This window comes from Chiloscyllium punctatum, chromosome 20 (assembly GCF_047496795.1).
Source record: "Chiloscyllium punctatum isolate Juve2018m chromosome 20, sChiPun1.3, whole genome shotgun sequence".
NCBI lineage: Eukaryota > Metazoa > Chordata > Chondrichthyes > Orectolobiformes > Hemiscylliidae > Chiloscyllium > Chiloscyllium punctatum.
The window spans coordinates 13,474,962-13,487,368 of NC_092758.1; the positions used below are offsets into that span (position 1 = coordinate 13,474,962).

Below are 12,407 nucleotides of genomic sequence, written 5' to 3' on the forward strand. Positions count from 1 at the left end.
TTAGCCTTGATTTTATTGAATGACTAAGTAGACTTGAAAGGCTGAGTGACCTACTTTCGTTCCTCATTCATATGAAGAAATCAGGACTCCACAGAATTCGTGGGGAGCCAAGGAAGTGACTTTATATTAGAGGAAGCCATGAGGAACTCAGAATCCCACATGCCACACTTTCTGAGTGCAACTGAGCAAGAAAAAAGTTTAGGCAAAGACCCAGAGGCAATTCAGCCTGGTGAAGCCAGCTGTCAGGCAAAGATCTGGAGTTATGCTTGTGAATGAGTGCTGGAATGCAGTTTTGGAGTCCAGGTAAGTGTAGCCCAGAAAATGAGGGTGATTGATCAGAACGGGAGTAGTCATGAGTCAATTTCAGAGCATTTCTTGAGAGCGAGGTTCAAGGTCAGATGAGTAAACAAAGAATTGTAACCTATTGTGAAATTTAGTGAGATTTGATGTCCCATTTTTAGATTAGATTCCCGACAGTGTGGAAACAGGCTCTTCAGCCCAACCAGTCCACACCGACCCTCGAAAGAGTATCCCACCCAGACCCATTTCCCCTCTGACCATTGCACCTAACACTATGGGCAATTTAGCATTGCCAGTTCACCTGACTTGCACACCTTTGGACTGTGGGAGGAAGCTGGAGCACCTGGAGGAAACCCCCACAGACACGGGGAGAACGTGCAAACTCCACACAGACAGTCGCCTGAGGCTGGAATTGAACCTAGGACCCTGGTGCTGTGAGGCAGCAGTGCTAACCACTGAGCCACCGTACCACCCCCATTGTGAGGTATCTGCTATGGTTTGGGGTATCGATCTCACTCTAACACCCATATTTGCCAGATGCTAATGTGCATTAGAAATAACTCGTTCATGTATCATAGACTGTATTATAATAATATGTGAACCTATTCTTCCTGGACCTGTACAAGGAGGACCACCAATAACCTGGGCGGGAGGTTTGCCAGAACTCTATAGGAGGTGGAGAATCAGAGATACTATCACAGTTGCAGAAAGGGAGATTGTTGAGGAGGGCTTGTCTACAAAGTCATTATGGGTGAAAGTCAGAAACAGGAAAGGAGCAGTCACTTTATTGGGAGTATTCTACAGTACCCCCATAGTAATAGAGATATGGAGGAGCAGATTGGGAGGCAGATTTTGGAAATGTGCAGAAGTAACAGGGTTTTTGTCATGGGTGACTTTAACTTCCTTAATATTGAGTGGAATCTACTTAGTTCAAATAGCTTGGATGGAGCAGTTTTTGTCAGGTGTGCCAGGAAGGGTATCTGAAGCAATATGTAGATAGGCTGATGAGAGGGGAGGCCATAGTGGATTTGGTGCTTGGCAACGAACCATGCCAGATGTCAGATCTCTTGGTGGGACAGCATTTTGGTAATAGTGCTTACAACTCCACGACCTTTACTATAATCATGGAAGGGGTTAGGAGTAAACGGAATGGGAACATATTTAATTGGGGGAGGGGGAATTACAATGCTATTAGGCAGGAACTGGGCGCCTAAATTGAGAATAGATGTTATCGGGGAAAGGCACAATAGAAATGTGGAGGTTGCTGATTGTGCTGAATAGGTTTGCCCCACTGAGGCAAGGTAGGGATGCTAGGTTGAACGAATCTTGGAAGACAATGTATGTGGACCAGCTAGTCAAGAGAAAAAAAGGAAGCTTACTTAAGGTTGAGGAGGCAAGGATCAGACAGTGGATGTGGTGTACATGGATTTTAGCAAGGTGTTTGATAAAGTTCCCCATGGTAGGCTCATTCAGAAAGTAAGGAGGCATGGGCTACAGGGAAACCTGTCTGTCTAGATACAGAATTGGCTGGCCCATTGAAAGAAGAGGGTGGTAAACGGAAATTATTCAGCCTGGAGCTCGGTGACCAGTGGTGTTCCACAGGGCTCGGTTCTGGGATCTCTGCTCTTTGTGATTTTTATAAGTACCTTGGATGAGGAAGTGGAAGGGTGGGTTAGTAAACTTGCCAATGACACGAAGGCTGGTGGAGTTGTGGATAGTGTCGAGGGCTGTTGAAGGTTTCAATGAGACATTGACAGGATGCAGAACTGGGCCAATAAGTGGCAGGTGGAGTTCAACCTGGAAGAGTGTGAAATCATTCACTTTAGAAGGTCGAATTTGAATGTAAAATACTGGTTAAAGGCAGGGTTCTTGGTAGTGTGGAAGAACAGCGGGATCTTGGGTTCCATGTCCACAGATCCCTCAAAGTTGCCACCCAGGTTCTTAGGGCTGTTAAGAAGGCGTATGGGGTGTTGGCTTTCATTGGCAGGGGAGCTGTGAGGTTACGCTGCAGCCTTACAGAGTCCTGGTTAGAACCACACTTGGAATACTATGTTCAGTTCTGGTTGCCTCATTATTGGAAAAATGTGGAAGCTTTAGATAGGGTGCAGAGGACATTTACCAGGATGCTGCCTGCACTGGAGGACTTGTCTTCTGAAGAAAGGTTGAGGGAGCTAGGGCTTTTCTTATTGGAGCAAAGAAGGATGAGAGGTGACTTGATAGAGATGTACAAGATGTTGAGAGGCACAGATAGAGTGGATTGCTAGAGACTTTTTTTTTCCCATAACGGAAATGTCTATCATGAGGGGGCATAATTTTAAAGGTAATTGGAGGAAGGTTTAGGGGAGATGTCAGAGGTAGGTTCTTTATACATAGAGTGGTGGGTGCATGGAATGCATTGCCAGCAGTGGTGGTAGACTCAGATACATTAGGGACACTTAAGTGACTTTTGGATGGGCACATGGAAGTTAGTACAATGGAAGGGTATGCAGGTTAGTCTGATCTTAGAGTAGGATAAAAGGCCGGTACAACATCAAGGACCAAAAGGGCGTGTACTGTGCTGTACTGTTCTATGTTCTTTGTATTACTATTCGATTATTGTATAGCAAAGTTTACTTTGTTTGTTCAAAACCATACAATTTTGTGGCTTTACTCTCTTTGAAAGTCCCCTGGATGTCACATTTTGTCTACTTTAAACATAAATTTACTGGTTCGTAACTAGGTCGTAAATTTGGCAATCAGCTCCAAGATTGTAATATTCTGTCTTGTGCATTCATGTTTTCCAATCAGTCAATTTTTGAAGCTAGTGATAACTTCTGGAACCTTTCCCTCCTGTTATGTGTTTAATTGTCTGTCATTCACAAATGGATGCGTGGGAGTTGCAAAGCTTTGATCTGATCCATAGGATATGGGGGAATCTCTTGGCTCAGACTATAGCACCCATTTTCAAAGTTTAGCATACATATAACCTGACGTTATAACTTCACCAAACTGGCATTTCGTTTTAATGATGCCTTTTCGGCTGTTCCTGTTATACCTATCTACACTTCTCATGGTTTACCAAGAAGGCAGAGTATCATCTGGGTTCAAAGTGAGGGAAATAAGGACCACAAGGTTACAAATCATGATGGAATACAATTTTGTTGCTTCTGATGGCCCACAGTTCATAAGTGATGTTTTGTTTTGAGTGGTTAGGTCTGTTCTGAATCTATGCCATTTCACAAAGTTGTAGTGTCACACAAGATAAAGTTGGTGGCTTTTTTTGTGGGTAGATCTGGTTGAGAGAAGGTTTGCAGAGGGAAGCATTTTCAGTTTGCCATCAGGCCTCAATCTCCATAAAGATTGAACTTTTAATGTCATTATCGTTGTTGGTTGTTCCTAGATTTGCAGATGATGCCTACTTAGAATTTCTGCTATAGATCTTCATGTGACTAAGCAGCCAGATTCTCAACCCACAGATCCAGAACACACGGGACAGAATGTTCGATGAGACACAAGGTCAGGATTTGCTTCTTTTTCTTTCCTTCTCAGCCACCTTTCTACCTCGGCGTTATGCTGTTTGGATTCAAAGCATGTTGGAAAGGTTGTTGCCATTTTGATTGGCTCTTAGCAAAATCCTCCTAGGCGTTTGTGTCATGCTGCTGCACTTCTAGAAAAGCTTCAAAGTGTCCTTGAAACATTTAATTTATTCTCTCCTGGAATACTGGCTATAAAGAATTGAAAAGTCAAGACCTTGCAGTGAATATGGTTCCTCCAATCCAGAAACCATGAAGACTTTGCCTGTGTGGCCAAATTTTGTCCAAATTCCATCTACAAGTTCACTGACAACACTACCATTGTAGGCCAGATATCAAACAATGATGAGATAATGCGCTTGGTGGCATGTTGTAACAATTACAATCCCCATCTCAATGTCAGCAAAACTGAAGAGCTGAGCATCGACTGGAGGAAGCAAGGAGGAAGGCACGCCCCTATCTATATCAACAGAACTGTGGAGGAGATGGTCAAGATCATCAAGTTCCTAGGAATGACGATCACCAACGATCTGACATTCAATCTGGATGCACCATGGTTTGGGACAGTAACTGCTCTTCCCAAGACCATAAAAAACTAGAGAGGATTGTGAACACAGCTCAATCCATCCTGCAAGGCAACCTTCCTTCCATTTACTTTATCTTTACTTCTCACTGTCGCGGAAAGACAGCGATCAAAGACCTCTCCCCACTATGGTTGTAATGTCTTCTGTCAGGCAGAAGATAGAAAAGCTTAAACACATGTACCAACAGGTGCAAGAACAGTTTCTTCCCTGCTATTATTAGACTTCTGAATAGATTTGAAATTTGAGAGATCCAATGTTGCTTTTTGTGCACCTTCTTTGCAGCCATAACTTGGTATTCCTCGCTCTGTTCTCTCACCCTATGATTTTTATATGGTATGATCTGTCAATACTGTACACAAAACAAAAAACTTTTCACAGTACCTAGAAGTACACATGACAATAATAAATCAAATAAAATAAAAACTTGCAGAACTGGCTTCAAAAAGATACTAGCCTTTGTTCCCTTACTGAAATTGGAAGATGTGCCAGAGGTATTATCTCGAGCACTCCTGTGTTGCTGACACAGTCCAGATCTCACTGCAATATAGTATGATCTGCATGCTGGCAATTTTGTTGACTTGCAGAGGTCTTTGTTGTTTAACACTCAGTACTGTAGTCCATTGAAGATTGTTGTGGCGCAGCTGACCTGTCGCTCAATCTCCTTGTCATTGTTGGCCTTTTGAGAGGTGGAATATAAATATTTAGATCACTGACCGTCATGTTACATGGATTTGCGAAAGTTAGATTTGACAGGAATAAGGCTAAAGTGGGTACTGCAGATGCTGGAGATTACAGTCAAGATTACAGTCGTGCTGGAAAAGCACAGAAGATCAGGCAGCATCTGAAGAGCAGGAAAATCAACGTTTCGGGCAAAAGTCCTTCATCAGGAATGAAGCTGGGAGCCTCGGGGGGGGGGGGGGGGGGGGGGGAGGTGGAGAGATAAATGGGAAATGGGTGGGGTTGGGGAGAAAATAACTCAGAGTGCAATAGGAGGAGGCGGGGGTAAAGGTGAGAGGTTGGAGAAGAGGGTGGAACTGATAGGTGGGAAGGAAGATGGACATTGGGACAGGTCATGAGGATGGTGCTGAGCTGGAAGGTTGGAACTACGGTAAGGTGGGGGGAGGGGAAATGAGGAAACTGGTGAAGTCCACATTGATGCCCTGTGATTGAAGGGTTCTGAGGCGGAAGATGAGGCATTCTTCCTCCAGGTGTTAGCTGGTAAGAGAGTGGTGATGGAGAAGGACCAGGGCCTGCATGTCTTCGGTAGAGTGGGAGGGGGAGTTGAAGTGTTCAGCCACATGGCAGTGGGGTTGGTTGGTGTGGGTGTCCCGGAGATGTTCTCTGAAGCACTCTGCGAGTAGGCATCCAGTCTCCCCAGTGTAGAGGGGACTGCATCAGGAGCAACGGATACAGTAAATACAGCCTTAAATATCAATTTTCCTACTCCTCAGATGCTACCTGTCCTGCTGTGCTTTTCCAGCACTACGCTAATTTTCACAGTTCAGTTCAATAGGTTTTACCTTGTACTCTTTACTCACTATCTGCTGCAAGCCCAGACTGGTAACTCTATTCTTCAGGGTTCAGCTAGTCCAGTCAGCAATGGAGTTATCATGGTATACTTGGTTATCATCAGCATTTCTTCCAGATGGTGTTAAAGAGGGATTAATGATTTATCAAACAAGCAAGGGCAGTGGGTGGTAATGGCCTAATGCCATCAAACTTCAGAGTCAGAAGTCCATGTTAAGGAATCTCAAGATCACTCCCCAAAGTCTGTTAACCAGCTACAAGGCACAAGTCAGGAGTGTGATAAAATACTCTCACTTGTCTCAATTATTGCAGCTTCAACTCGTGTGAGACAAAACAACACATTTGATTGGTGCTCATTTAACACAGTAAACATTCATTCCTTCCATCAGTAGCCCACTGTGGCAGTAGTACCATCTATAAGCTGAATGCAGGAACTCAAGATTCGATATTTCCTTTCAGACCAGTGACCTCCACCACCTAAAAAGGACAAGGACAGCATGTGCTTGGATCACCACCACTTGCTAACTCCCCTTCAAGCAATACATGATTCTGAACTTGGAACTATATTGCTGTTTGTCCATCAATGCAAGGTCAAAAACCTAGTACTTCCTTAACACCACTGTAGAAGCCATCGTAGCTTTCAGTACTGAGATCAAAGCAGGTGGCTTTACAGATTGATAATGAGTAAGAGGCTCCTTAGATTATTTCAGAAGACATTAAAGACCTAATCACATTGCTATGGAACTGAAAGGGTGATCAGGTTTGATTTTCTTTATTGATTTTCTTCAATAAAAATAAATTAGTGATCTGGATGGATTTTTACAAGGCCTCAGTATCAAGAGCTTAACTACAAAGCTATTGTCCATTAGGATTGCAAATGGGTGAGCAAAGCGGCAATGAGTGCTGTTTATGCATGTACGCTGCATCTGAAAGTCAGACTTGATAGATCAGATGTACTTTTCCTGTTACTTTCCATATTTTGTCTTTTGGATGATTATGTTTTGTTTAATACTAAGATGGATAACATGGAAGAGCAAAGTTATGGTAAAATACAATTTACAACAACATTTTCTGGTAATATAATTAATACCACATGCAACATTTGACACTTGCAGGTGATCATTCAACTTTTGATTAGGTAGATCCTTGATAAGGATGTGGAATAAAGGTTATAGTATTTTTTGTTCTTATTGTCAGTTTCAACCCATTGAAATTGAGAGCAAATTTTCCAAATGGAAGCTAATTTCTGTACTACGATACTGGGGAGAGATGTGTTCTGTGTGAGGTCAACTCCCATCAATAAAATGTTGCATCTGGATGATTCAAATGCAATAAGGCTTTGATAAAACGGTCATTATTCTGGTCGAATTACTAAAACACAGGAGGAGTACACTTAAACATGTTCATTCCCAGAAGGGAAAAAATAACAACTTCAATATTGATTATTTTTTAAATTGGATTTCTTGAATTTATTTCTTTTTAAGCAGACTTATGTAAAACATTGGCAACAATAAGACATACTGCACTGTAGATTTAGCGATAGTAGCATTTTAACAAGTATAGAATGACTTAAAGCTGAAAAATGCCCTCCTCTGGTTCTGTTGTTTTCCGGTTTAAGTTTACAATCATTATCTTGGCAGACCTTGAACAGCTAGAATCAGGGCATAGCTGCACAATCTTAATCTCAAAATAAGAGCATACTCTGCAAATATGCTCAACACTTTTATTTAGGCTCCGAAGTGAAGGAACTATACCCAAAAATCAAATCACAATTCAGCTGAAATGTCATTGCTTTATTTAAAGAAAACAGGAAAAGGCTATTTAGACTCTTATGCCTGTTCCACAATTCAATCATTGCAGATATGTACCTCAACTTCATGAACATGTCTTTGCTCTGAATCTCTCAATAACATTTGTAAAAATCATAGCAAGCTCGATTCTGAAAAAAAAATACAATTGGCCCCAAAAATCCAGAGTCTTACAAGGGGAGGCGTTTCAGATTTCCATGACCCTTTGTAAGTGTTGCTTCCTGACTTCGGTTAAGTAGTCTCACTCTAATTTGATGATTGTGTCCTCATTGTTCTGGACTCTAGTTCCTTACCAGAGGAAATTGTTTCTATCTATTTTACAAAGTTCTTTAATCATTATACACATTCCAATGAGACCATCCTTCGACTTTCCAAATTCAAGGAAATACAAATCAACCTGTGCTTATACATTCTGGTATGATTTTGCACTGCACCCCTGCAAATGTCAACAAAGGTCATTCTGGTATAATGCATTTTCTTTAATGTGAATTTGCTGTAATATGATCGACAAATTGGGGACAGTGGTTCTAAGGCGCACGCTTTTAAAATGTGTATTGGCTCTAACGCGATTACATTGTCAACACTTTAAGTGCTGTTTCTAAAGCACGATTCTTCTATAATTCGGGATTGCATAAGAATGCAACCATCGCATTATAGAATACCCAAAATTAAATTCAGCATCCTAGGCAAGGCTACATCTGATTAAACCATCAGTTCCTCACTTCTGAACTATAAACCCAGAACTAAAGGGTGATATTTCAATACCACGAGAATTAAATCCTGAAGAAAAGGTCGTTCCTCCTTGCTTTGGTTACTTTTAAGATCATAAGACATAGGAGCAGAAATTAGGCTATTCAGCCTGCTCCGCCATTAAATCATGGCTGTTTAGTTTCTTAACCCCGTTCTCCCGCTATCCGTAATCCTCGATCCCCTTGACAATCAAGAATCTATCTTAAATATACTCAATGATCCGGTCTCCAGAGCAATCTGTGGCAGTGAATTCCATAGATTCACTACTCTCAAAGAAGTTTATCCCTTTTCTCTAGGGCTATGCCCTCACATCCTCATCTCTCCTACCAATAGTAGTAGATTAGATTAGATTACTTACAGTGTGGAAACAGGCCCTTCGGCCCAACAAGTCCACACCGCTCCGCCGAAGCGCAACCCACCCATACCGCTACATCTACCCCTTATCTAACACTACGGGCAATTTAGCATGGCCAATTCACCTGACCTGCACATCTTTGGACTGTGGGAGGAAACCGGAGCACCCAGAGGAAACCCACGCAGACACGGGGAGAATGTGCAAACTCCACACAGTCAGTCGCCTGAGGCGGGAATTGAACCCGGGTCTCCGGCGCTGTGAGGCAGCAGTGCTAACCACTGTACCACCATGCCGCCCATCTTCCCAATGTCCACTCTATCCAGGCCATTCAGTATCCTGTAAGTTCCAATTAGATGCCCCTCTCATCCTTCTAAACTCCATGAAGTATAGGCCCAGGGTCCTCAAACATTCCTCATAGGTGAAGCTTTTCATCCCTGGAACCATTCTCGTGAGTCTCCTCTGAATGCGCTCCAGGGCCAGTACAACCTTCCTGAGATATGTTTGTTTAATTATATTACTGAACCACCTTCTAGTGAACTTGTCTCCTTTCTTACAATTTTGTCACCTATTTCCATGTCAAACTTGCTTTTGAGAATTTAATATTAGTGAAGGTGGGGAGGCAAATACAAATGATTCCCATTTCCAGAACTCAAGTCACATTCCAAATTCTAAATTCAAATATAGTTTGGCTAAATGCAGACTCATAACCTCCAGAGTATCCTAATAATGCACTACCCCACTCAAAGCCAAAGGAAAATTACCATAATTTTGTGCTGTTTGCTAGTTCTTACATTGATCCTCAGATCATTTTAAAGGCTGAAAGGTACTGATCCAAGTTCAGCAGAAATTGCACTGAATGCTAAAGAAAAAGTTCGAAATAAAACCCTTTGTTCACTCTGCCTCCACCTGATTTTAATTTTACTCTCCTGGTGTTGGTGCTCTACTCAAATTTTCTTGCTATCTTTTCTCAATTAAATTTACCACTGGGGCCACCTATTCCTTTCTCCCTTATATCTTTACTTACCTTCTCCTCAAATACAATCATACAATTCTCTTCAACCACTTAACAACGATCATGACTCACTGGGTAGCATGCAGGAAATCAAGCCCAACTATTCCCAGCATCATCACAAATGTGAATAAAAATTAGTCAATCTAACCAAATTCCCCAATATTCCTGACCAACAAACATGATTTAAAATACTGTACTTAACAAGAAAGTGGCTGCTCATTGTGAACTATCTTTAACCAATGGAATTGTTAATTTAAGTTTATAACTTAAAATCCAGCTTCTCCTAAACTCTCCCCTTCGGAAACACACAAAGATGATCAGGCATAGATATGAAAAACAGAGGCAAAAAAAAAAAATCAGGGGAGCATTCTGATAGCACCAGACCAGACCACTGGAGTTGATGAGTTATTTCCTTTCATTCCTTATGATTCTTTAAATGTTCTTGCACAATATTCTTTGCACACTAATGTTCAGTCTTTTAAATCTCTCTATCAAGTCATCTCTCAGACTTCTTTTTTCAAGAGATAAATAGGCTGAACAAGTCAATCCTCTCCCAATTATGTGAACACACATTTCTGGCACTGTTTTGAAACTCTTCACAACATTCTCTCCAATGATTGAGTGTATTCTAATCAAGATTCCATTCCAATTTAGCGTATACTTCAGCTCCCTATACTTGAGCTGTGTCAGCAACCTTGTCAGCAACATTCTGTAACTATCCTTCTAAAGTCTCCAACTCATCACCTTTAATATGCATATCTTTAACTATTTTCCTTGCAAATTCCCTTACTTCTCTTCTAATGTTTCTGTATTCATCGCTTTTGCCAAGAACTTTGGCATATTTTCATTGTTTAAGAGGCATATAATTACTGTTTTAAAATAATATTACATCAGAAAGACAACATCATCCTTTCTTGCAAACATGAAGTGGCAAGTGTTAGCACACATATGGAAGAGCTTACTTGCATGGCAGAATCCTAACCACATCTTTAGATTTGTATCCCTCTATGCAGACTGCACAGTGGTCAAACTCTGGGTCAGTTTCCTAAAAAACACAAAAATGTACAACAGAGTTAATAATTACTTGCAGTTAATAAGTTTTCACTTCTTTTAATAAAAGGAGTTCTAATCAAAACTGCTCTTATCAGATACTGCTTAAATTATACATTGGTATAGAAGGATGAAGTATATTAATAATTCCAATATTGAAGATAAAGTCTTTCAAGTATAGAAATCACAGTTTATGTTACCACCTATGAGAAAGGAACATGCTAGATCACAATTCCTTCAACTGTGGATGCACCTAGATCACACGACCTGCAATTGTTCACTGTAACAGTTACCATTATTTTCTTACTTGTAGTTCTCTATACAGTTCAGAAGCACAGCCTCCACCACTTCCTCTGGCAACTCATTTCATACACCCATCTGTGTGATAAAGTTACCCTTTAGGTCACTTTTAAAGCTATCCCCTCACACCTTAAACCTATGCCCTGTAGTTTTGGATTTCCCTACCCTGGGAAAAAGGCCTTGGCTATTCACCCAATCCATGCCTGTCATGACTTTATGAACCTCTAGAAGGTCACCCTTCAGCCTCCAACGCTCCAGGGAAAACAGCCCCACCCTTTTCAGCCTCTTCCTATAACAAACCCTTCAACACGGGCAACATCCTTGTAAATCTTTTCTGAACCTTTTCAAGTTTCACAATATCCTTAGTATAACAGGATTCTATTAACCAAAATTGTACTTAGGCTGTTAAGTAACAGGTGTAACTTTATGCAAGTTCAACTGACCATTAATGTTAAAATGCAGAACCAATGCAAGGTTGAGATTGGAAATGCTCTACTTATGGTGTGGATTATAAACAGAGTGGGCTCCCAGTATCCCTGTAAGATTGTCTCTGCTTAGCCAGCTCTCACTGCTTTCATTTTTTTGGGTGATAGCCCTGTAATAGATTGAATTCCTGTCACGTACCAACCTCAAAAGCAGGTCAATCTCAAAAGCAGGTCCTGCCACAAAGCTGTCAGCAGTCAAGATTAGTAGTTCGAGGAGTGCGACCATTGTTGGTGCTAGAGGTAGGCCAAAGAGGTTGCTTTCAGCAATCGATTTTAACATCTATGTACATCTGAAATCTTGCTGGGGCCAGGCTCATCCCTGAAAAGGAGAAAGTGAGGACTGCAGGTGCTGGAGGTCAGAGTCGAAAAAAGTGTGGCACTGGAAAGACACAGCAGGTCAGGTAGCATCTGTGCAGCAGAAGAATCAACGTTTCGGTCATAAGCAGGAATCACCAGTCACATTCCTGATGAAGGGCTTATGCCCAAAATGTAGATTCTCCTGTTCCACAGATACTGCTTGGCCTGCTGTGCTTTTCCAGTGCCACACTTTGACTCTGATCCCTGAAAGGGGGTGATTTGTGACTGAACAGTACAGAGGGTGAACATGCAGGGGGTAAAGCTTTGATGAGGGGCGTTCAAAGGGCACAGGATAGTTAGCAAGAAGCACTGTTTACCCCTTAACTGGCTAGCAGTCCAAAGTAAAACAGCCAGTCTGCATATGGAG

At 41.7% G+C, this 12,407-nt stretch overlaps 1 protein-coding gene across 5 annotated transcripts in view; it reads right to left on the bottom strand.

The window, feature by feature from the left end:
* rnf130 (ring finger protein 130) overlaps window positions 1-12,407 on the bottom strand; it is a 166,631-nt gene that overhangs the window by 48,588 nt on the left and 105,636 nt on the right. For all 5 annotated transcript variants that reach the window (XM_072590351.1, XM_072590354.1, XM_072590355.1 and 2 more), the window contains exon 4: window positions 10,811-10,893. In XM_072590351.1, the coding sequence (XP_072446452.1) occupies window positions 10,811-10,893 (83 nt within the window). The remainder of the gene's footprint in view (window positions 1-10,810; window positions 10,894-12,407) is intronic.